This window comes from Neopsephotus bourkii, unplaced genomic scaffold (assembly GCF_033783945.1).
Source record: "Neopsephotus bourkii isolate Nb327-2 ecotype Australia unplaced genomic scaffold, CSIRO-AGI_Nbou_v1 NB_357, whole genome shotgun sequence".
Lineage (NCBI taxonomy): Eukaryota > Metazoa > Chordata > Aves > Psittaciformes > Psittacidae > Neopsephotus > Neopsephotus bourkii.
Genome location: NW_026900863.1, coordinates 1,189,887 through 1,216,611, shown reverse-complemented (window position 1 = coordinate 1,216,611; position 26,725 = coordinate 1,189,887). Strand labels below are relative to the sequence as shown.

General features: G+C 38.5%; 2 protein-coding genes across 4 annotated transcripts in view; one reads left to right on the top strand and one right to left on the bottom strand.

The window, feature by feature from the left end:
- The window catches only part of INSYN2B (inhibitory synaptic factor family member 2B), a 29,246-nt gene extending 19,870 nt beyond the window's left edge, over window positions 1-9,376 (bottom strand). The window contains exon 1 of one of the 2 annotated variants that reach the window (XM_061348422.1): window positions 8,801-9,376. The gene's annotated coding sequence lies outside the window, so the exon portion shown is untranslated. The remainder of the gene's footprint in view (window positions 1-8,800) is intronic. The other variant, XM_061348421.1, reaches the window with a different exon arrangement.
- The window catches only part of DOCK2 (dedicator of cytokinesis 2), a 173,508-nt gene that overhangs the window by 89,663 nt on the left and 57,120 nt on the right, over window positions 1-26,725 (top strand). For both annotated transcript variants that reach the window (XM_061348425.1, XM_061348426.1), the window contains exons 28-29: window positions 10,110-10,208; window positions 11,630-11,724. In XM_061348425.1, coding sequence (XP_061204409.1) covers window positions 10,110-10,208; window positions 11,630-11,724 — 194 coding nt within the window. The remainder of the gene's footprint in view (window positions 1-10,109; window positions 10,209-11,629; window positions 11,725-26,725) is intronic.

The window sequence follows — 26,725 nt, the reverse complement described above, 5'->3', positions numbered from 1 at the left end:
TTAAAACTGAGCAGAACAAGTTACCTTTTTCCTTCTCAATAATACATGCCTTTAAAGCAGATAATGATCCAAATGGGAAATTAAGATTTCAGCTCCCTTTGAAGTTAAATAAGAGCATGAGAATCACCTCTGGCTTTCCAAGCTCTTTGTTACTCTTGTCAGCTTGCAGCCATAATTCTGAGAGGGCTTTGTTTCAATAGAAACCACACAATAGATCACAGGAAGCTGTAATGTAACACTCAGCTCAATGTGTTTGTGCTAAATTAGATGAGAAAAGAATTTGCTTATAAAATATACCATAATGATGCTATCAAGAGGTTAGTCCTCTTAAAATACCTTGCAAATTCTTTTGAATATGTGATAGTCGAGAATCTGCCAAATGCTTGTCCTCTCTTTCAGTTCCATAGAGGTGATTGTGTATTCATTGCTATGTTAAAATGACAAAAACTTACTTACTTCATAAGCAGCTCCTTTCGTGCCATTTCAATGGAGTGGTGTAATAAGGATGATCCTATATACCATGACCTAATAAGCTTTTATCAACAGTTTCTGTAGTATAGTTCTGAAACTGCTATTAAATCTAATAGCATTAATATAGAAAGGTAATCAGTGGAGGTGTAGGTTCCAATAGTTCTAATCATAATCTTTTTTCTGTATGTGTCATTGGATATATGCAGATGTTCCCACACATTCTGTATTGCAGTGACTAATCATAAAAATAAGAGACTTAGAATACCGAATATTTTTGGCAGAAAAGCAACACAAAGCAAGAAGTTTCCTTCTGGTGTATAGCTGTCATTCCCCAAAGGGTGGAAGGATCATATGGTCAGAAGTCCTGGCACCACAAATACCTTGATATTCACGTTTGCTAATGTGCAGGGAAAAAGTTGGAAAATTAGTGTTTGGGAAGACCTACTATAACAGTGCTTTTGTAGCTATACTCTCATGTATTCCAAGGAGGATTTATGTTTGGGTTTTTTTGTCTGTGTGTGAGGTGAATTTTAGAAAGGATGTAACGTGTTCTCAGAAGGTTTGAATGCCACAATCGCCAAGGTGTTGCCTTTGAACATGTTAATGCATGTTACAACAAAACCTCATAGAAACCAAACCAAACAGAAACCCCCAAATGCCTAAAACCTCCAAATCCCACTCAGCAACCTCCCAAACAAAAAAGGGACTTGTCCTTTTTCTCTTGTCCTATTGCCTTCATTGAGCAACTGAGGGACAGTCACGCTAGTGATGGAGCATAAGCGAGGGCTTTCTGGAATTCAATGTGGTCTCCTCTTCATTGGCAAAATTGCTGTCCCAGCCTCATGGGGCAGATTAAGTGGTCAAATTGACAAGCTTCCCAAGTGGATGCAGTTATAGAACTGTTTAGAGCACATATGAACAAAGATCATTCTAAAAGTGTTTTGTACCTAAGTATGGTTATGTATTTATCCTTACCTGTATAATTATATGGTTGTTCATCTACCATAGTAATGGCCTTGCCTTTTTTACAGGCTTTTCTCTGGCTTCTCTTTTCCTCAGTTAGATAAATGGAATTAAAAACCAAGAGCTAAAATATTCCCGGATTTAGTTATTCAAAGTAATTTCTACTCCCATCCTCATCCTAGTTTTCTAGTGAGTGCATACTGAATTCAGCTCTCCTTGGGCTGGTGCAGAGTTATTAAACAGATATTCTTTATTCTGCCAGAGCCCAGGTGTCGTGGTAATGTGACAGAATTCCCCCAAAGGAGATGTATGTTTGCAGACAATGCTCCTTTAGTGATTTGCTCTGTATATTACCTCAAACTCAGGATTCTTTGGTTCTGTGATATTATAACTGAAACTAACACATCTGGGATGTGTTAGAAGTAGCACTCCCTAAGAAGAGACACACTGAGGAGGATGCTTAGTTGGCAGTAGTTAGCGGAATACACACAAACAGGTCGTTCTGTAATTTGTGAGGTTTCATCCCTTCATGTTTATACATGTGTTCCCATGGGGTTGCCTTCTTTCAGACTATTCCTTATGTTTTCTGTTAACCATGTTACCTCAGATTCAACATGGGAAGAGCTGTCTTAGGGGTCTTTTTTTTTTTTTTTTTTCTGTGAACTTTGGGTTTTAGGCACTCTAACCCAACCTCAAGATTTTTTTCATATTTAAAGGTGAAGCCTCCCTTATATAGAAATTAAAAACCTAAAATATAACCCCCTGTTGGATAGTATTTAAACATTTTTCATATGTCAGATGCAAAATAAAACTGCTAGTTAGAAGATGATATAAGAGGTTTCTATACATGATGTGTTACACTAACCAGGATTTATGTCAGTACATCATCCTTCCTTGATGGGAAAGTCCCTGCTTATGCACACTGGATGCATTTTACATGATTGTCTGATGTAGTATGAATTCTTTTTAAGCTCTGTGGGTAAATTCATGCACATATTGTAGCTCCAGTGCACACACGTTTGAATCTATCTCAATTCTTCCATTTTCCCCTACTGTAGCTGTGAAAGAGCAGAGAGCAACATTTTTTGTAATGCAAGTCCCTTGGCCAGGGTAGTGTTGGCAGACAGCTGAGTTAGCAGGGCAGCTTCAGGGCAAATACCTCTGCCTCTCCATGAACTGCAGCTACTTTGCTACCAAAATCTTGATCCTTGTGAAAGGTTCAGGGTGTCTGGAGATTTTTTTTGGTGCCCCTTCATATATTCATTGTCTAGGTCCTGAAAAAAAACTCTTCATAAACATTTGTGTAATGTCATCAACAGTGTACAAATTAACTTCTTTCTTTAAGGCAGGCTGAGCATGAAATATTGCTTTAAAGGAAATACTGACATTACTCCTGGCTTTAGGCAATGTGTATGTGCTGGGTACGCTGAATATGTCTTCTTGTTACCCTTCCCCACCTCCACAGACCAGAACAGACCATAGACAGGTTTCACCCCCTCACAGCAGTAGTCAAAACAACTCGAAGATATGGAGGTAAAGATAAACTATTATTTAAAAGAAGCTATAAATACAGCAGTGACTTCCTAACTCTTGCCATTTGCAGCCTGGTTTATCATTCTCTTTACAATATTAAACAAATGACCAGAGTGCCAATACGATGCTCTTGCTGTGGAAGGGAACAAATGACAGTTGCAGCTGCTGGATTAAAAGCTCTTTGGTGTTAGTGTCCATCTAAAATACCAGGAAAAGTACCAGGCTCCTCACAGAAAAGTTGATCTGGTTTTTACAGTGGCTATAAAAGTCAGTGATTTGAAATTAATTTCATTTTAATTTCTCATCAACTTGGGTCTTGCAACTTAGCTATGCCTAAGTAAAAGGGTAGGCACTGACCTTGCAAAAGGGTTATCAACCTCGCTGATTTGAATCTCAGCCTAAGAGATGGCTGCACATTGTCATTTGCAAATGTTTGGGTACGCTGTGGTTTTGGAAGCTCAAGTGCAGCTGTGCTATTGCTCAAAATGGATTAATACAATAAAATCTTACATAATTTACAAGGCAATGTATTGGTAGATTCCTTAGAGATTGCTATTAATTAATCCTAAACATACACAGGTGGTAGATTTGTTAGTAATAGATGCAAGTTGTTGGAAAATTGTTTTTATTGGGCCTTCTTTTCTTTGTAAGACAATTAAAAAGCAAGAGGGAAGTTTCTGGAGCAGTTTTAAGCAGAGCTATTATGATAAAGCTCTGCTTTAACCATCCACAAATATATTGCATTAGTTTCATCTCTGATCATGTAGTTGAAGTTTAATTTAATTTCTCTGTCTTCAGTGAATGCAGCTGAAAAAGAACAAAATTAATTAAACATTGGCTGAGTTCTGGGAATACAGGAGGTGGCTCTGTTTAGTTTTAAGGAAATGAATCAGCATATAAGACATTTTCACATGTGTACATGTGAAATATATGGCTTAGAAATAAAAGATGTTATTGCCCTTCAATGAACTTGAAGTGCTCAGTTCTAGTCTTTCCTGTTGATCTCCCTTGCAGCTCATGTGTTTGCTTTAGTCCTATATGGTTGCCAATCCCATCTGGATTTTATTATAACCAGGGGCAGGGGACTAGCTCCAGCTCATTCCAGCCACTATATCGTGTCCGTCAAGTTCACAGTTTGTTTCTAGTCCCTTGAAATGCAAGAGACAGTGAACAAACTGGGGATAACATTTTTAATCGTAGTCTTTGCTTGTATTTTGCATATGTGCTTTCGTTGTTTCTGTGGAATACTGACTGTACTGTCTTTAGAACAGGAATGTGTGCACTGGGACACTTGGCAGGACAAGCCATGCTTTGCCGATTTGGCTGACCATCTGGTTTAGTGGGAACGGGGAAATGGAATGGCACTTCAAATAAGAAATTAGTGAAATAAGCAGCCTGACAGCACCAGGATACTTGGGACTGGGACCAGAGCAGGAAGTTTCTTCTGGTCTATGAGACCAGTCTGTAAAGTAAAGTAATTGTGGTGAAATAGGCAGTGTATGGCAAAGAAGGAAGAGATGCAGCATGACGCTGCACAGATCCCTGAAGGCAAGGATGGAAGATTTCATCTGATACAGCAGAGCCGAGATGGGGAGTGTGGGCAGCAGTGGTTAAGTGAGGAGGTGAAACACTGACAGTTTTTGGTAACTGCTCTGCTCTGAACAAGCTAGTTCAGTTTTCAAGCAGTGATGACTGCTCACCCGTATGATTGCCTTCCTGCTTCATAGGAAATACTTATCCACATTTTATTTGTACCTACTTCTTGAGGATTAACACAATGTTAATATTCTGGGGGAAGTAGTAAATGACACAACTATGTGTGAGCACTGACTTAAACGCAAGCTAGATCAATTACAGTAGTGTTCATGCTAGCCAGAGACTGTAGTAGTAATTCTGGAGTGGATTTATGGCACAAAACTGATCAAACAGCAAAACCTACCAGCAGCAAAAAACATTGCAGACAGTGAAAAATCTTCTTTTTGGAATATTGCTGAGAAATAAACAGAAGGTTAAAAATAAATAAAAATAGATGTCAAAGGGTATGTTCTAAAAAAGTTATGTTGCTTGTATGTCACAGCATAAGCCATTCTCTTACTGCTTTTATCTATGTCTGAGAAAGCCTTAACTGAAATAAGTCTGGAGTTGCCTTGATTGCCTAACTTGTGACATACCTTTAAATCTTACAGAGCAGCTGTTTTACTCTTTCATTGTGTTATAAAATTGTCCTATATTTTTCCATCTGGTAGTCGTCTGTTTTTATAGTTGCAAATCCTTTTGGATAAATCATATGAACATAAAGAAAACAGTACAGCAAGCTAAACCAGCCCAGCATGTTTTCAGTCAGAAATCAGCTGTCAGTAAGATATGGAAGAAGGATGCTTAAGCTTCTGTTCAGCTATAAAAGACAAGAAGACTGTGAACTGTGTGAATATATAAATGGAAAATGAAAACCTCAGACCTACTGAGAGTAGATGAATCTGTTATTGTGAATTATTAGTAAGGTGTGCCCATTGGCGAGCTCCAGGTCTATATGGATTAGGAGCTATTTCCCAATTCAGGCATACTCCACACATCTGTTGAATACCCTGGGTTGTTGCATAGCAGCCTATTGTTATGCTTACATTTTTGCACTTTTACAGCTAGAAATGGTACATTTTAGGACAGCACATGCATTGGCAGTGACATCTATTTCTGGAGAAGAAACAGAACTACTCCATTAGCATTTCTGCTTATTTTTTCATTTCAGAGTGCTACTGTTCAGTGTTTCCAGAATGAGATAAAGATGTCTGTACTAACCTCTACATATGCCACAGTTTTCAAGGTTTAATATGGTTTTCTGAGGATCTGTGGCCACTAAGGTTCTTTATGGCATCACTAAGCATCTTTCATACTTGGCTGGTAATTTTGTTGCCCTCTGGCTCATGATGCTGCATGGGTGTGATGACTCAATGATTCTGTGATGACAGTATTTTGGGAGGTCTTCTCAATTATGTGTTCACGATTTTTACCATTAGCTTGAGGCAATTGATTGGTAGCTTTGCTTTATTTACATTAGAGGTAATATATTTATCACTTTTCCTCCAGAAAGTTTTTTGCACTAGATTTGAACAGAAAAAAAAAAAGACAGAACTGTTTGGCTTGCACCAAACCCTTTTTGTGTGCACCATTATTGCAGTTACTAAGATGTGATGAGTTTTGAAACTTCTGGCTTCACCTGAAAGGGAGCTCAGAATTAAATCTCTACTAAGCAGTAAGATCACTTCCTACCCCACTGAAATGTTGGACCTTCTGGTCCAATACAGAAAACTGCAGTAATCAACATAAACCATCATGAGTGAACATACGGTTACAGATTGTGAAGATGGTGGTACAGGAGTCCTCTTAACTTACATTAATTATGAATGTAAGCAAAATGAGCATTTAAAATATCCACTAATCTGCTTGGAAGGGGATATAAACCCCCTACATAATTTTTGTCCTTCAGAAGTCTTTGATTTATTAGCAGTTATTCATGTTTCTATTTTGCATGCTTTTTAATGATGAACATGTGGTTATATATTTACACTCAGGCTCTGTGTTGATCAAGTGCTCTTTTAATGAAGATAAATGTTACTTAAGTGCCAACACGAAATAAATAACCTCCTTAGTCCTTCCACAAGTACACCTGCATGAAGATTACCCACCCTAGAGCCGCTGAAGTACTTCTGCCAGATTTGGAGCAACGTGTGGCTCCATTGGAGGTTATTTCTGTTGCTGTTTGGTTTCTAGTGCATTTGCTTTATTCTTGCAGTGCTAGTGTTATTTGAAGTTACTACGGCAACCTGTCACCATCTGCTATTAGAAAGTATGCTGGGATTTAGTTGCTAGGTGTTGAAGTCTGTCATCTTACTCATATGACCCTAATGTTTTCAGATGTTTCTTTTCCTGTTCATATTGCACCCACAGCTAATATGCGCTCTAACAACAGTGCAAATAATGCCACATTCTTTCTGCTTGACCTTAGGAAGCTCTATTTGTTCTGCACAATACATGTATGATCCTTTAGATGTACTTTGTATAGACCCAACCAAAGCAGCATTTCTTTTACCTTAGCCACTCTTTTGCAGTGTTTATACTGGAGGCAGCATTATAGGTCATTTAAGTTTGATTTTAATTATGCTTCTTTTAAGTGGGTGGGGAATTTGAGTGCTTCCTGACACATTTTCTCCTCTATCTCACTGTCATTTGATTACCTGTTTACTCATGTTCCTGCTCCTGATCAAGTGTGATGTTCAGACTATTGATTCCTTGTTTCTTCACACATTTTATGACAGGCCATCAGCCAATTGGTTAATTAAAAATTAGAATTCAGTGCTGTTTCCGCTCCAGGTTCTTTTACATTTCAATGGAACGTTTTAAAGTTGGAAAACTTATTTTATTAAATCTCCTTGTAGCAATGCAGTGTGTTCGGAATTATTTCTGTTAATTTTTCTGTGAGTGTTGTATCATTAGTCAACTTTGTACTTGGATACGTTTATCTTTTTTATACATTTGATCTAATTCCAGTCAACATTTCCTGATGTAATTCACAGGATAAATCCTAACAGTCTAAAGCACAGCTGAAGAGACTTTACTTATTAGGATTCTTCCTGAAGAAGTTCACCTTCTCTGCCACAGCCTTTTTTATATTATTCCATCCCTACATAAAATGCTTGACCTAATGAAGTTTTGAATTTTAAGCATTAGACTTGTGCTTGTAAGTGGTGTTTGATTCTGAAGGTCCTCTGTCCACCCAGTGAAGATACAGCCTGCATGCAGAGTGCAATAAATTGTTCTCGTGCAAAACTTACTCTGTTTTCAAGCAGTTCATGCTCTTTGCACATTCCAGTAAGAGGTACTTATACAGCATAGGAGAATTTAGGTGACTACATAACGATATCTGCAGATTTCATCACAGCTCTTTATAGTCCTATATTACACTTAAGTTCTAGCAGTGAGAATGGTAATGCTGAGACTGCCGAAGTGCCTCAGAGATCTGAAGCTGCATCTGAGAAATGAATCTTTATTGCTGGCATTGGGGGATTAGGAGGGAGGGACAAGCTTTTAACCTATAAACCAGCTTGCAATTTGCTTCTGATAGTGGAGATTGCTGGCAGATAAAGATCAGACAGTATTTGTGTATTTGGCTGCTTTACAGCTACATGGAAATGATGAAGTTATTTTAGCAAGCAAGCTTTACTGTCACCTTTTTATCTATCGTTTGGTCCCACCAGTATGAATTTGAGAGGCTGGGTGTGAGGTACTGGCCACCAATATCTGATCTTTGCTTACAACTCTTCAGTAATCAAGGCATATCATCTGTTAATTTTAAAATCACCATATACAGGTCCTAAGAACAGGCACTCGTGCTGTACCAGAATCACACACATCTTAGAAGTTGGTTTTGACAGAAGAAATAACCTTCTTCAAGTCTGTGTGCCTTTAAGCATCATAATACATCTGTTTAATGCTTGGGAAGAAACGCTGCTTTTTGCAAGAAGTGTCTGTTTAACACGAGTCTGGAAAGGCATTCTGTGATGAAGGTTCAGCTACTGAAAATACAAGCTTTCTGCATGTACAGTTCTCTAACTTCTGTCAGCAATCTTTTTGTAAAACCAAGACATCAGATGGCAACCCCTCCCCAAATTCATTACTGATTCCTCTGCAATTCATTATTACTTTCAGCTACACATTTAACATCACAGAAATGATTTTTTTTTTCTGATCCATAACTGTAGAAGTGAAGTACTACAGCAGGAAAACCAGCATTTCGTTTTAGAAGAGCATCAGTACCCGAGAGCACACGATTCCTTACCTGAAAGCTTTTGGTTTACCTGCGGAAAATGTGTCTTCTTAGGCTTAAAAAGTAGACAAGCTTCTCACTAGTACTAACGTGACTCCAAAAGAAGGCAGGATAGCTCCTTTAGATTGCAATTTTCAGTCTTTCTAAGCAAGAAGTGTGCTGGGTCTGCTCACGTAGGAATAAATAAATAGAAACCGGCGGCACAAACCGCACGGCAGCTCCATGTGGAAGGGAAAGACCCCTAGTGGCCACAGCCTGAAGCTGAGGGACGCTTCCCTGCCCTGAGCGGGGACAAAATGGTTGGGTACGACAAACTGCAGCTTCTGCCTCGGTGGTGGGTGCTTTTCAGATGTGACGGGAGTATAAAGTGAATCGGAGCTCAGTAGAGAATCTGATCAGTCCCGGCTGGACGGGAAATTCTGGTCGGAGTGAATTCCGGCACGTCCCTTGTATCAATTCTAAACCGGTCTCATGAAAAATTCCAAGTAAATCTAGGCAATTATTTTCAATGTTTGTCTACTTCTTAGTCTCTTCTTTAAATAAAATCTAAGGATTTAAAGCAGCTTCACTTTAAAGACGATGATTAAAACTTCAGCAAATGAAAAGGCATCGATAGGGAGGATTCTTCACTATCTTAAAGGAGAACTGCAAATCACTCACTGCCAGAGAGATCGATGTCTTTGTGACTTCCAGTAAATCACAGTGAAAAGGCAGGGTTATAAATCATTTGTATCTTTCAGCATTGAGAAAATATGTTTCAGGAATCGAGAAAAAAGAAAATATTTCCTTTTAAGGAAGTTTGGAAGGAGTTGAGGGAGGAAGGTGACAGAACTGTACAGAAGTTTTCCAGAGTGCAGTAATAGCTGCTTAAATGGCTGCAGAGTGTAAAAACATACCCTTTCTTACAATATTTCTTCCTGTGAACAGCCCACATTTCTAGAATGATCAGCAAATATTGAGGCTGATATATTTTCTTCCCATAAATTCCTAATGGAAGAATTCTGGCATCACATGCCTTTTAGAAATCTTAAGGTAATACGGAGTTGTGTTTTGTATCCGGAGTTCTTGTCACAGTGTGTGTTTCCGTGTGCTATTACATAAATAACACAACTTTCTCAGCAGAGCCTACCCCTTGTCAGGGCAGTTTTTGAATTACCCTTTTCAAGTTATTAAGACGTTTCTTTCATCTGGGCTTACAAAAGCTTGACTATTATTTTATTTTACACACATAACAGGGTGTACCAGGCATTTAGAGTAGTTTGGCTTTAGAAAGACCATGAAGCTATCTGCATGTGTTGATTTCTGTCTCGTTTTCTTTCAGAGTCATTTTGTGGCATGCATGACAGCAATCTTAAACCAGATGAACAACCAGCATTATTCAGTTTACATTGAAACTTTTCAGACAAGTTCAGAACTAGTGGTGAGTACAAAACAGCCACGAGAGATGAGAAATAATCCCCCAAAAATTTCCTGTGAAAAATCTGTAATATTGTTTTGGAGTATCTTCTCTGATTCTTCCTCAAATTAACTCTGTGTCTGTACGATTTCTGCCTCTATGCCATTATAATGGTGAGCTTGGCCAATACTGTAATCAGAGATATAAATGTCACAGTTGTACCCTAGTACCAAGGTAATAATCAAGAATATGTCATGGAATCTTTGAGTTATACTGTTCTGAGGAGGGGAAAAAACCCCATCCCTCCCCCCAAACCCACAAAACAACAAGCAACAAAAGCAACACTCAGCTAACTGAATCCCCCCTCCCTACGTCACCCTAGGCGATTGGTGTCCACTTTACATTTTCACTATTGAGTCTACTCCTGGTCCAGATAATGTTCTAAGCTAAATGCAGTAAATGCCTTATTCTTGCAACACATTATTTTATGCCAGTTGTTTCTGGCATAATTTAACAATACTTGGGGTATATTCCAGTTTGTACCAGTAGTCACTATGTTCTAGAAGATTTCAGTAGTCCCATATATGTCCTTTAACACTCCTGATAGAACTCTTAAATAAGTCTGGGTATTTGCAAGGGTTTTGATCACACCATGCACAGTTTGCCCATGGAGGTAATACTTTCAGTTGGCAAGTTTTATTCATTTTCCTTTCTTTCTTAAAGTCAGAGTGGTGCCATAACTGCAATGCTCACAGATCACATCTTCGGTAGCATTTGCAACTCTTCATGTGCTTTAGTTTATTTGAAAATGTAACACTACTGCAATATAATTTCGGCTTCCAAGCAGCTTGGCTGCTTGGTCCTGGAAGTTTTGGTAATCCTTAAGTGGCTTCCAACAGTTCTACAGAGGGAGGGAAAAAGACATGAAGGAGACCTGAAATGGTTGTGTTTAATTTATTTAAGTTCATTATCCAGTCATCTCTAAATACTTCTAGGAAAAGTAGCAGTGTTTAGTTTATTTGGAAACTTTGTCAGTGCCTTCAATTTTTAATTTAGAATACTAAATTTGGACTAAATGGACTAAATAAATATCCTGTATTTTTCAAATCTATTAATTCTTTATGCATAGTGAGACTGGTTTGCTAATTAATAAATAATTCAACAGCTTTACTCCAAAGTACTAGAACTTGTTATTCCCATTCATTCATGGTTTATCTCTTTTGAAGAGCTCAATGTAATGACTTTTAGCTTTCATTTGCAATCTGAGACTGCTGTTTTGCAGAGCTTCTGTTCCAATCTTGAGCATACTGATATCAGCAGGAATTTTTTCCATTGACTTCACTGGAAAGCAAAGAGGAACCCTTCTTCTTAGTTCTTTAATCACAGTGAGAGTGCTTAAACTTTATGTTACTTGGTCACAGGCTTACTGTATTTTGTTGTTCTAGGACTTCCTGATGGAAACATTCATAATGTTCAAAGATCTCATTGGAAAGAATGTTTACCCTTCAGACTGGATGGCTATGAGCATGGTGCAGAACAGGTAAAATGGGGCTGGAGGATGAGTGCTCATATTCCATGTGTTTGTGAAAAGTAACTTGTTTCACAGCTTACAGAAAGTTTTGCTGTGTAGTCTAAGATTAATATATCAGTCCATTTAGTGAATACCAAGGTCATAATCTGAAATAATTCACTGACAAGGCATTAAATAGCTAGCTGCTTCTGCTTTAAGTACACTTACAGTGGAAAGGCAAAACCAAATTATTTAACAGTAAAATGGAAGTATATAGTTGGTCCCCATTTTGACAGTCAACAGAAACCGAACTGTAAAAGGCCTGTTGAATCTTAAATGTACAATTTTTGCACCTGGTCAGAATGTCTTCACTAATATGTCAGCAAGTTCATTGTGATACAAGAGTCATCAAACACAGATTTCTTTCTGAACTAATATGGTACTCAGATTGTTAAAAGGTCTGAGGATAAAGACTGAATATTGGAGCACGACACACTGTAGGAAGAGGTTGGATCCCTGGTGCTTGCTGAAGCTCACATCATTGAGGAAATGTGTTGCTAGACTATGAATTGTTTGGGGTTTCATCATGAGCAATTATTAAAACTTCAGGTATATTATTTCCATAGATCAAGATAGCATCTAAGTAAAGTTTGTATAATCAAATCTACCATGTTCTGTATTGTTTGCTTTATGAGAGTTTGCTATTAATAAGACATATCTGAGTACTCTTCTTTTGTAAAGTAGACTGAAGGAAATACTTTGAGGACATAAACTGTGCAGATTATACAACTTTACCTGCGGCTATGATATGTCTGCTTTGGTGTCACCATAAATGATGGTGGGATGAAAAAGGTGTTGTTTGATCTCTGTTAAGTCACAGGATCTCTGTTGTCTCAGTGTTAAGATTGCAAGTGATGTAAGTGAAGTTTCACATTACATAGATTTTGCTGCCACAAGAGCTCTTTTCAATTTCTCATTTCTATATCATGGGATACTGAATTAGGTCAAAATGGGAAGCGATTTTTGTATGTCTCCAGACTGAGAATGGTTTCAGACAGCTGGGCCACCATTTCACAGATGGATTTCTTCAGTGTCTTTGAAATATTGCTTGCTTGAAGAGTAAAGGAAATGTTCTTCCCTTGAGGTTTGAGGTCGTTTGGTTATTAAGGGCTTCAGTTAGAAATGAATGGTTTTGGCTGCAAGGAAAGGCTAGTACATAGGGTACAGGATAGGTTAGGTGAGGATTTATTTCCTAATAATTGTTCCTAGCCATTCTGAGGTACTGACTTTTCCTTTTTGTGTCTCTAGTATATAACAGAAGAAAGCAAGGGAGGCTTGGGCTGAGAATATAAAACACATGGCTGCTCTAAACAAAGCTAGTTGGTTCAATGTATTTATTTGTGGAAACTGTGAGGAAGAGTTTCAAACATGGAGGCTTCACAGGCATCTGTGTGTGTAGAAGAAATAGAACAGAAAAGTAGCCATGAGCATGTGACCACTTTACCTTGTGGATTATTTTTTTTTATTTCCTGGGTTTCCTCCTCTTATAAAATTATAGAATAGTTTGGGTTGGATGGGACCAACCCCCCTGCAATGAGCAGGGACATCACCATGCAGCTCAGGTTGCCCAGATCCACATCCAGCCTGGCCTTAAATATCTCCAGGGATGGCTCATCCACGCCTTCTCCAGGCAACCTGTGGCAGTGTTTTACCACCCTCATTGTAAATAATTTTTGCTCACATCCAGCCCGAATCTCTTTCTTCAATTTAAACCATCACCCCTCATCCTATCCCAACAGCCACTGCTGAAAAGTCTTTCTCCGTCTTTTTTTATAGGCCTCTTTTAAAAACTGAATATGGGCAGGGACACGTTCTACTAAACAGGTTGCTCCAGGGCCTATCCAACCTGGTCTTGAAAGTCCATAGATGCTGTTTATTTGAAATGTCACAGTTATGTAAATTCACTCTTCCAGTTTTATAGTATGGAAAAAGAGAGAACAGAGGATGCTTAATAAAGCTGTTAATCTGAGAGTATTTGGTCTTGACAAAAATATTTGCTAAGAAAGTTTACAGCAGTATGATGTTAAATTTTGGTATTGGATACCTTTTTATCTAGGGTTTAAATGGAATAATATTACATGGAAAGGTTTTCTTTTTTGTGTTCCATGATTCAGAGTGAGAATTGGGTTTCTAGTGGGTACTGATGTGGCAGTGAGGCCTCAGGTGCCTAAACCTCACTTTGTCACTCTTGCACTCATGTGGGGAGAGCACGAGCTGCTCTTTTGAGGTGAGCAGATACAGACAAGATGTTCATTCCAGGTAAGATTTTGTAAACGATACTAGTTTCAGCCCACTTGTTTCTCTCTCTGAGCCAGCCTTTGGCCTATAAAGGTAAAATCTAATCAGTGCTGATGCTTCAACTGGCAATTACGCTTTAGAAGTATCAGCTTAGTACTAAAGGAAGCCAACAGTCTTCTATTATATGTAAGGACATCAAACCTTTCATATGTGAAACTGTTTCTCTCATCTAGGAAACACTCTTAACATCTGCATTATACACAAGTACAAGGTTTTCATTATGGGGCAGAGGAGGTATCAATCCTTGTTCAAAGGACATGCCTTTGGGGCTTGGGTTTCACTTGGTGGCACCTCTATTGCCTCAGTTACTGACAACAGAAATGCACTGGTCATGCTGTGAATTCACTCATAGTGCCTCCTAATGGCTCTGACCTTTGTGGGGCCATGTGGTGCAGGCAGGTTTTGTTGCTCTACACCTTACCCTGCACTGGATAAGTTAAATGAAAATATTTAGAGAAGGAAGTCAGCATAAAAAAAAAATAAATTAAAAATCCAGTTTAGAAGCTATTTAACAGTGCTCTGTAAACACATTGCCTACCTAAATTGCCTTGGCACTGTTTATACTCTTTGATGATGCTGCTGTTCCCAAGATTACATAAGGAAATGAGTTATTTATCTTACTTTCATGTCTTAATTTTATGTTATACCGACAACTGGGAGGGTAGATTTTTGTTGTCAGTCTTGACAGAAATCTGGTTTGGGGTTTTTTTTGAGGGGACGGGTATTCTGTGATATAAACTGGAGACTTATACCTTATTAACATGTTGTACTTCAAACTGGAGAAGTAGCAGGAAAAAAAGTCACAAGGCTGGGGTCTCTTGTAATAGCAGTGAGAGAAGAAAATAAAACCCAGACAAAGGGTTAGCATAGCTGTTTTGCATTGTTAATTCCCGTGTTCTGAGCAGGAGGCTACATGCATTCAGAGCTTCTTACACTCTCAAGGAGGTATTTGGCCTCAAGAGTCTCCCCTTTCTGAACATGCAGAAATATTAGTTACAGGCTGTAAGGCATGTCTGTTGTGTAACCTGCTCAGCGGCAGAATGGAGCTGGCACTTCTTCCCTGCAGGCATTCAACAGAGCCTGACAGTCTCCCCTGGATGATCTCTTGTGTTTTGTACCTTGCAAGGCAAGTGGGCATTGGAGGAGGTTTGCTGTAGGATGTACTGGAGTACAGGAATGTAAAATCAGAGTGCATTTACTTGAGAGGCAGAGGAAAGGGAAGAGCGTAAGCAGCACTGCAAGTGTGGTTAGTGAGTAAAGGTGTTATTAGTAAGCAGGTTATACAAATTACTCTTATACATAAATAAAGTCAGACAGTACTTTTATGATGTCAGGGATAGTTCCACTAAATGTTAGATGTCTGGTAAAGATCAGGGGAAAAGAAAGAATGACTTCTTATAAGGGCCAAAGGAATGGAGGATGGACACATTCATGTCCAGGAGAAACTGTGGTAGGTGAACTGAAAGAACAAGAGCAGAGGCCTGATTGGCTAAACTTAGTCAAGCTTTGCCATATCAAGATGGAATGATTTAACTCAAATTACTTTAAATCACTTCTGAATAATGTCCTGTTTGCTCTCAAACCATGTTCCGATTCTCAAAGCCTGTATGAAGGAGGCAAAGGCTTTGTGTATTAGTCCCACTGTACTGGGAGTATTCTATTAGCAACTGAGAATCAAAAAGTGGAATGAGCTCCATTTCTCCCCCTCCTCCCCTTCCATTAGCAGCAAGATGCACTTTCTTTTTTGTGGCATGCTAGGTGTGGCAAAACACTTTGGGAAATAGTAAAAGCCTCATTAAGGATTATAAGAATATAATATCTGAGTTTTGATCCTCCGTGGTAGATTTAATTAACTTTTCTTCTAATGAAGGTTGCTTACTGCACACTTTCTACTAGTTGATATTGCTTGTATGTGCACTTAATTCCACTTATGCTACTTAGACTATTGGTTATTAGCTTATTAAAAGCAGTAATTTCTAGGTACATGGCATTTGTGGAGAACTGCTTACTGTCTTAGGTATTCACAAATAGTTTGCTTATCTCTCAGCTGTTCATAATTTGTATTTAGAGACACATCATTCCCCCTAGCCCCCAGGAAATTCCCATACCTTATTGTCAACACTGAAGTGCATAGGGAGTCAAATTTACCAAATAAAAGAAATTATACAGGGAGGTAGCAAGCAAAGGGGAACTTCACAACCCTTACTTCTGTTCTAGGTTTGAAATGGAAGGGTTTGAAAGCCCTTGATCTTACCATAGTCAGTACCTGGAATCAGTTTCGGTTGGCATCCAGTCTGAAGTGGCTTAGTAAGCACTCTCCTTGTTTGTGTGCCGTTTGAGTTGGGGTTTAAACCTTGCTGACATATTTAAAAAGAAAACAAAATGTTTTTCACCAGGACATTTCAAGGTCAAATCCTATTTACAGAAAAACTCACGTGGGAGAACACTGCAGGCTATTTTCTAACACCAGTAGTTAGGCTTTTTCTAAAACATGTGTTCATTACCTGTATATCTGAGTGTTTTCAGGCATCTGTTGGAGTCAAGTGTTCCCCAGCCCCTTTAAAGTCGAACTTGAGAGGTTTAGCACTATAGGTATTTGGCAACAGAGCAGGAAATATCGCCAATTTCCTTTCATTATACGTACTAAAAATAGTTGCATATTTGCTGATAAATGCTTTGTAACACTCTCAGGACCTGGTTCTCATGTAGCTCACCTGTCTGGGCAGCATCATTAATTCAGCAAAACCCTATTACAGCTTCACATCAGTGCCACCTGCATCCCCAAGTGCCTTGTCATTGCCCACATTGCCAGGAACTAGAGATCCTGTCGGTATCATTAGATCATGGCCAACTGGTGAAAGAAGGCAGAATAAGTTCCTGCCTGTCACCAAGCAAGGAGCTGTAGGGATTGCTTTTCTGGAAAGGACAACAGAGTTTTCATAGATCATCTGTGAATGGCTCTGTTAAACCTGACTTTGGAAAAGCATGTTTTCCATACTGTATGTACATGTGCATCTGAACAACTCTACCTCTGGACAGCAGAAGTCCTCTCTGGACAGCAGAAGTCCTCAGAAGTATTGTCCTGTGAAACTTGACAAGATGGTGCTTTATGAGGAGACGGTGTTTTTAAAGACATAGCCTTGACCTTTAAGTAACAACAATGGATGCTGGGCTGCTTCTTCTTTGGAATTTTCTGAAGAGAAAGCTTGCACAGCTGTATCCCAATTTAAGCCTACTGTGTAAGAATGGTATTTATAATAGAGGTTCGGAGAGAAGGGAAACTGAACACAGTTGGCAGAACATAGGGAAACGTGCATTTTGCAAGCACAAGTTTTAAGTATTTATGGGAGATATTTACAGACTGTATTGTTACTGCCAACTCACTAGATTGCAGAGTCATAGAACATGTCATGCTGGAAGAGAGAAACCCCCAAAATAATTAAATTCTCAGTTAAATATCACATTAGTTCACATGCACTAAGGGATCTGACTGAACACAAGGTACACCAGTTCAGTTGATAGGAGCCTGTATTATCCATTTCTCCAACTGGTGCTGTAATATGCTGTTAAATTTATAACAAGTGTGATGAGATTCTCAAATCAAGAATAACATTTTAATTATGAAAATAGGAAAAAACGTCCTCCTTAACTTTATTTCCTTGATTATTGCTATGAAGTGCTTCTGCTATCATAGGAAATGTAGAAGAAAACTCAGATGTTTTCTCTCAAGCTATGCTTCAACAGATTGCTCAAAACATTGCTTAGCTCATTATTTGTTTTGCAGAGAATGAAAAGGACATTTATTTATTTATGCTTAAGATGAAAAAGATAACACAGGTACCTTGGGTTAGTTTTACTGTTCTTTTTCAAAGATGTATTGGGAGTTAAGCTGCATTTACGTAGCTGTGGTTGGATGATGGTGTTGCGGTTGATTTTGAGCAAGTGAGGCAGAATTTAGAAGGCTGAGCTGTTGCATACAAGTAACTCCTTCTTTGATCTCCTTTTCCTCTGGCAACTTCTGACTGGCCTAAGCATACTTGACAAAAATGCAGTTGTTTTTCATAAGGGCTTGAATTTTCTGGGGGTCAGAATGCATTTCCACATGGCCTTATTGCATATTGCAGAGCTGTGTAAATTTAATATATGGAAAAGTAGTTCAAGCAACAGGTATAAATGTCTAATGAGAAGATTCCTATGCACATGTGCACAAAAGGGTTAATGAAGCAGTATAACAAGTTCCAACAGTTTGTACTGTCTAGTCATTTCTTTAATAATGTATAAAATTAAGATGTTTCCTTGGACAGTTTCATTTTGCTATGAGACTGAAAATGTCCTTGCTGAAATGCAGTTTCCCTGTAATATGAAGTTGCTTTCCAGAGGCAAAAGATGTTTTATTGATTGATCGATTGTTCTTCTTGCTGGACTGTTTGCTCTACAGTGTTTCAGGATTCTCAAATTTGTATCTCCTTGCAATTACAACAGGGTGACTCTGTTTCCTAGTTGTTTTTCCCAGTCCCTACAAAGTACTTGTAACTAGGGCAAATGGCATAAGGTTACTACTGGGGAAAGGAGTAAGGCAGATAAAGAGAAGAGGCAGTTGTTTCACTGTGGGTTGTAAATTTACTTCCATGGAGAGTTACACTTCCAGCTGTGGCTGAAAAGTCTAACTCAGTCATTTAATGCTTTACTGAGCCTAGCAGAGAGCATTTTTTCTATCTGTACGTGTTTGTGTGTGATGTAACCCTACTTTTCAATCACTGCATCATTCTAGCACCAAACACTTCACAATGCTTATTCTGCACTAACTCTGCATGTTGCTTGTTGTTAGCCATGTGGTGGAATTATCTGCTTACCAAGAATCTAAACAATTATGTGGTGACTGCAGCAGATCATCCGCTCAGCAAGAGAGGCTATTGCATATCACGGCTGGGGTACCCAGTGGATGCCTGCTGAGTTCTGACTGCAGTCATCTAGTCTTTTATCTAAAATGCAGAGAAAACATGCTGTGAGATACCCCTTTCCCTCTCCCAGTACAGAGCATCTCATCTTTCTTGGCATCAACTGATAGGATGCTCCTGCTTCCAGAGTATGAGGTCCCCAGATCTAAAAGCAAAGCTTCAGTGGAGAGAACACCACAGAAAACCAACTTGTTACTTTGATGTTTTCAGCAAGTCAGTAAGATACTGTTATTTTTCTGGATGCAACTTTGACTCACAGGAATCTCTCAGGTTCTTTGCTATGTGCTCTGTTGTAAAATATTTTTTGTATGTTTTCAGGTATTTTAATTTTAGTAAAACATTTAGGGGTAAGACAATGAGTAGTATTTTCCACTCTGTAAAACATAGGCGCAAATGAGTAACTTCAGCCAGCACTTCTTACCTAGAAGGGATTTTAGGGAAATTAAATATGTAAATTTTTCTCAGATTTAGCATTATTTTGAACAGTTATTTTCATATTTTTTAAACAGCAGCCTCATAAAATAACCTGCTAGTTATGCATAATGATCTTTTTTAAAATTCATAATGTGCTAATTCAGTGCAGCTTCTGCATTGATAAAGTTTAGGCTGTAAAGGACTAAGATCAAGTGAGCAGCAATTAGACAAGAGGCAAATGCATAGCTGCCTGTACCTGTAATGAGAGATCTTGCTCTTCACTTCAGATTAAAACCAGGATTCCCTAAAAGGAAAGACATTATGTGTTCACTAAATATTTTCAGCAAGAATACCTGAGAAATCAAAAGTACATATGCTATAAATATAAATATAAGACAGGTAAAGAGAAGGGATTTAAAATGCAGAAAGCTTATGTGAGGGGGGAGAAGTAAAAGCAAAGCCCATATGCTACATTTTAATTTTAATGTTTTATGCTGAGATTATAAATGTGATGCAGAGCTACTTAAATAAACCACCCCAACCCCAAGCAAACAAACCCACAGTGTTATCCATTAGCTTCATGTAATTCTCCAATTTTCTAACATGTGAATTTCTAGAAATAGGCCCTAGAGACAGCCATGAGAGTGTGTTTACTGAAGTATCACCTCTGCACCAGACTTACCTGTATAGAAATGAAGATTAAATTATATGTACAAATATCACAGTCATGGTAAATTAGTGTTAATAGGTGGAAAATGTGTGGAAGAATGGAGAGGTAATTTCACAATATCAATTCAAACCTCCTTCAAAAGTGAGGCCCTAAGAGTTTCCTTCAGTGTATGACATCCTGATATACCATGTTGTTACATTCATGTTTACTAAACAGGTTCCAGCTTCTCATCTTATTCCCAGTGTTGACCTGGCACCAAAGACACATGTGATTTTTAATTTCATTTTAAATTCAGACTGTTTCTACTCTGCAGACTATTAGCTAGAATACACTAAAGAGGAGAGCAGACTGAAGTGAGAAGCTGCTCCCAATACAAGACAAATTACTGACTATATCTTCCCAACTGAGTTATTTATATCAGAGTCCATTAGACAGCTTTTTGTGCACTTAATTTTCAAGCTGTGAAGTTTCTTAAAATGTGCTAAACATCAGATTTTCAAGAGTTTGCCATAAATGTGCACTTAATGTGCAGATTTGAAAACATATTTTGATTCCTAAATGGGAGATAAGCAGTCTTTAAAACATGCTTGGGGGAGATGCTGAAGGAAAAGCTACATGGAGAGAGACTCTAGGCAAGGTCAAGGGATCTTGAGCGGAAACTTAGCTTCTATAGCCAAGGGCCAAAGCAGTTACTCATTCTTGCCTTCCTCTGGCTGTTGCTGTTGTACTGCTGCCCGGTTGATAGCTTACAGCAGATAGTGGTTTTGTATGCTTGGCATAGCTACTCAAGGTAAACTTTCAAATAATACTAATAAAGGAAATGAATTGTACATAACAAAACATTTATAACTGAGACCAGAGAAGCTGGACAGCAGTGGTTTTTAAGCAGTTATTTTCTGACCATGCTATTTGGATAGACTCTCTGGCCATACATTGGATATTTAGCAGAATGACAATTGCTTTATCATTAGGATTCAATATGAATGTACAACATAAATTAGTCTGTAGTGGACATTAGTCTGAGTTGACACAAGGGAAAAGTATGATAAATTAAACTACATTCTTTGCACTACTGGCCATATTTTGCTAGTTTCCATGGAACTCGATTAGTTCCTGACTGTTACCATTATTGTGCTCTTAATAACCAGACTTCACATAGCTACCAGGTTTGCTGTAGTGTTTCCATGTTGCATTGCCCTTTGTTTCTAGGCAGCGATAGCTTGCCATGCTCTCAGGAGGTAATTTCTGCTGTTGCTTTGTATGGATTTTCGTTATCTTCTCACCAGTTTTCTCAGGCTTTCTCCTCCTGCTCTGTTTTGGTCACTGAAATAGTAAGTGCACATGTTTAATCTCTCCTGTCACACTGGTTGCTTCTCTGAGAGCTCTTCTGTAGAGTTCATATCTTCCATGTTTAGTTTATAATTGCTGATCACTGTTTCAGCCATTGACTATGATCACCACTTGGGATTGGGTTTTACCCATGTTGCTGGTCTCTCTATTTTACATACCACCTTGTAGATTTGCACAGGTGAAGGAAGAGGCTTCACTGATGAAACTGGTGATTGATCAGCCTTCAGAGACAAACAAATTGCCTGCCAAACTGGAGTTAGTGTAACACCTTCTGACTTTGTGGACCAAAGTCTCTGGAAGAAAAGCACATCCCACAAAAGGGTTTGTGGGAAGAAATTATGAGTTTTAAGAATGGTCTTCTTTTAAAGATGTCCTTCATTGTTTTTCAGACATGACTTGAAAAATACATGTATTCCATCATTATAATGGTTTCTTTCAGTAAGAGCTTTCATAATGACATAGGAAATAATATTTTTTTCAAAGCTTACCTCTGCTTATCTGTGTCTGATTATCTGGGAGAAGTTTGTACTTGATTAACTCTTTCCACCTGTCACTGCATCAGTCATCACAGTAAATGTGACATAGTCTGAGTTGATGCTCATAAATACCTAAGTGAATTAACTCAGCCTTCACTCAATATCTGCATTACTCATCTCAAAGTTGAAGCAGTGAACTCCCAAATTTTAGAGCCCTGTGAACTTGAAAAGGTATTGAAGAGAATCTCACAGCTGCTGGACCACTGCTGGAAAAAAAAGTCCTGTGTGAGAGTCAGAGGAGAGGGCAATTCATCATTTTGGGAAGGTTTGTAATTCTGTACCTGATTTAGGCACCTTTCCCAAAATAACTTTGAGGACCCAGAAGTGTCTGGGTCTGAAACTAGGTGCAGAAAAAGGCCAGTTTTTGCACCTAAGAGCAGATAATGCCAATCTAAGGGGCCTTCTTTGGGTTTTTGGTGACGGTGGTGGTGGTGGTTTTGTTTTACTGTGAATATCTCTTTGTTTTCTGCTGCAAGGAGTTGAGGCACTAATTCTAACTTGATAAAAATAACTTGGAGTTCCAGATCTATATTTGAGGTTTATCACCTATTTGCACTTCAAAAGTAAGGACAATATGCAGACCTATTTTACTGTTAGAGTCATCATCTTCTAAGGAATAGCCTTGAAATCCTTTGATTAACATCATGTTGTTTATGAATACAAAATTGTTTCTTTGCTTCATGTCAGCTCCTCTGTTTTGGGTTTGGGTTTTTTTTTTTTTTGAGAGAGAATCAGTTTGAAATCTCATTGTGATATTAGGATAGCAGAAATTTTCAGCTTCATTTATCTTAAGTTATTTATATGAAGTACTTATGGTATTGTTTCATCCCTATTTGTAGCATACATCAAACTGTTTGAACCTAAGTACAGTTACACTGAATTCTATTCATTAGGCTTTCTTTCACGCCAAAATTTGAAAGCAATTTCTCTGGCAATGAAGTAGAAGCAAAGCAGAAGTCTAGGAAGCTAAAGGAGAGAGCAGCAGTTGAACCATGGTGATTCTGTTGCTGTCTAATGCCAAAACTTTGCCTTTTAATACCCAGATTGAGCCCAGAGACCGGCCTGTGTACATCATACATAGATCTCCAGACCCAAGAGATTGGTATAAACAGTAAATTAGGAGCATCAATTCCCATAAACTTAATAAGTACCATTGAAATTATTGTGGGTAAAGGAATATCAACCATTTTAGATCACAACTATTTAAACTTATGAGAAATTAGTTTCCTATTAAGTAAATGTAGAAAAGTTAGCAAAATTAAACACCTGAAAGAACAGATTTGTAGTCCTGTGTGATGATTAAAAATAAGAGAAAATGTGAGAAGAACGATAAACAGAAAAAACATCTCATGACATCATCTGTATGAGAAATCAAGATCCACTCCTTTAGTCAGTCTTGATCAGTCTGAGCTTGCAAAGCAATACTAACCAGCAAGCCTGAAGTTCAGAGAAAAGATAAGATCCAATGATCTGCTACAGGAGCAAGGGAAATGAGGTTCTGTTGCATCATGACAAGATAAAAACCCTTCCAGTAATTTTTCTCAGTAAATTCTGAGGTCAGACAATGCATATTGCATTTTCTGAGCTGTTCTTGGGCACGCTTTTCCTACCATCTCTCTTCTGGCTGTACCTTCTCTGTTAGGTCAGTTGTAACTGAGAACTGATGTTATGAATAATCATGAAAGGAGTACTGACTTCTCCAGTCAAATGACTTCATTTCTCTCCCTCTGGATCAATGTTTCGGTGTTTAAATAGGGATGTACTATCAGTTATTGTGTTTTAATTATTATTAAAATTATATATTCTTTTGTTTTCATAAAAATCTTAAAGCTTTCTACTTGTGACTAATTAATTGCCCCTTTTTAGTGGAAGAGGAAATTGAGGCATATAGAAGTGGAGTCATTGTGGTAGGACAGCATGGCATTGGCAGGAGCCAGGAACAGAATTCAGGCCTACTGCCTGACTCCCAATGACAGAAATAGATACACCCTTCAGGCAAAATACAAATGCATGGAAATATTTGGAACCTGACAGTCTGGAATTATTGCATGTTTCCTGCAAATGTGTCATTTCACTATGTCAGATAAAAATATCTGTGAGAACGAACAGGGTAGCACAGAAGATAGGTCACATGTGATTCTACTGTATAGAAGACCATAAATATTTTAAATATTATCAGTAATTTTTACTGGGCATTAAGTACATCAGTAATTTTTGGGTATCCCTGAAGCTCTTCCTGTATGGCTACCATTAAAGCACAAGCTCTTCACAAAGTACATAAATATGACACACAGTATGTTCATATTATGAAATAGATTGGCACTAATAAACTTCATGTGTGTTATGATTATTTCTACTGTATCTTGCATGATATTTCTGTGATAAAAGACAAAGTACCTAAAGGTGTGGGTTTTTTTTAATGGAAGGCAAATTATCAGCACCATAGAAGATTCTGCCTAAAGAGGATAGTTGGGTGACATTTTTCCCTGCAGGTGCTTGAGTAGTGTGTAAATAGAGGGAATTTGGGGAATTAGAAATGGAGGGTACCCCCTTCTACTCCATTCAAAGAGTTGGAGTGAAGGGAAGTGCTATCTCCGAGCAGCTGGAGCTGAGGAACTTGATTACGTGAGTTTGCAAGAAATATACTTTGTAAATCAAAGGAGCAATATAGTTCTAGAGAAAAGACATGATGCTAAAAAGACCTTGACCCCAGACTCCTACTCAGAAGATTATTGGGACTGCTGAAAGACAGAATAACATGTGGGCGCCTGCGATTCTGCCTCGCTGTGTATTTTTTGTGCCATCTCAAGTAGACCATTCTTTTTAGAATCTCCTTTTTTTTTTTTTTCTTTGCAAAATCTTGAACTGTTTGTGTCAAGCATTGGGCAGTTTTGCAGAGATAAATGTACCCATAAGTGTGAAACCTTAGGGAAGAATGTGTTTATTTGCTTGTGGGTAGCGTGGGGCAGCTCCAGAGGAAATCACATCTTCCAGAATAAGATTTAATCACATAAAAGGCTAAAAAGGAAGTACAACAGCCTGGTCAGACCAGCAGAAGCTAGAATTGCAGTGGGTAGAGGGAGATGTTGGTGAGTATACAGAGGCTGTGTAGGAGAGTGGTGATAACCTGCAAGAGCAGTACTGAGCAAAAGGTAGGTTTCTTGAACTTACGGTGATCTGATGGCAGCATTTCACAGGTCATACCCTTAATTCAGCTGACAGGATTAGCTGAGCTAGTGTTAGAAGATGGGACCAGCCTATGCCCAGACCACTGGAAAGACGCTTATCTGAATGTGTGCGGTGGTGCAGCAGAGCAACACAGCACCTTTAGAAGTCTGTTACCTTTCAGTGCCACAGGTATTGTAGTTAATACTGTGGTGTCCCTCTGACCAGATTAAACAAAAGGACTTGGCAAAATGTTAACACTGCATGTAAATGACTATTTCCTTGATATATCAGCATTCCAGAGGAATGTTGCCAATGGAAAGAAACTCTTCTTCTTTAGGTTTTCACAAAGAACTTTTTCCTCCTGGAAAGCTGGGATCATAACCAAGGATTTCAGTCTGGCCAGTCAAGGTGTTGCTTCAGTGAAACCGTGAGCTTCTTTGGACTGCTGCGCTGTGGTTAACCAGCAGTCCCTATCATAACCCTGCCAAAACCTGAACTTTTGCTTTATCCCTCATTAAGAAACTGAATTTAGCCCATGCAAGTTTTTCTTTTTCTTCTTTTGGTGTTGGTGAGGTGAAATTCCTTTCAGTGACTGTTCTGCTCCAGGTAGTGTCTCAGGAATGGCTGCCTGGGAAACAGTATAACAGCAGAGCTGGGAAGAAGTAGCACTGTCTGCTGTGGTCCCAGCCTTCAGTGGGCAATGACATTTACTAGTACTCCCTTCCTTTTGGCTTTGATCTGTCTAATCATTTCTAAGCCAGTATAAAACTCAGGCATTCACAGCATCCGGCAGGAAGGCGTTGCATAGCTGAGCAAGACTAGCATAAAACCTCTCCCTTTGCTTATTTGAATGCACACTGATTTTGTTCAGTGCTTTCAAATGCTTGTATGAGAAATGGTGAACAGCAAGTCTTTTATCTCCATGGTACTTCTGAGTTTATAGGTTCTGCCATGTCCTTCCTCAGGCATACAGTGTCCCCTGACTAAAGAACTCAGGTGTCACGCCTAATCCATTAGATGTGTTTGATTCTTTCTTTGTCATGTTTATTTGCTTGTTTTCTTCTCTCTTATTTCTTTTTATATGTGCTTATCTTGTTGAGGTGGGAGACCAGACCACCACACAGAATCCAACACCAGGGATACCATGTTCCTTTGACAGTAACATATGGATATCCTGTGGTCTCCAAATCTTCTGCTAATGATACTAATGATTGCTTTTTCAGATGTTACGAACGGGGTTGTGGACCTTATGCCTGTTAGACCTTTTCTCTGATTAGTAATAGCTAGTTGACAGTCCATCATTGCATCTGAACAGTTCGGATTGTTTTTCCCTTGTGTTCACCTCTTTTGGCTGCCATGTTTGCTCCCACAGTGTTTGCCCTAGAAATATTTTACCTTAAAACTTTTAAAACTCTTACCTGTGAAGCAGAGGGAAATGGATCACTTGTTTTCAAACTTGTAAATGGAATGAAACTGAATTATTTAAATGAACTTTATAAATATTTAGAGATACAATTGATTTTTGTTTTACAATGGTACTGGGTTGGAAAATTAGACAAAGAGTTTAGTTTTAGAAA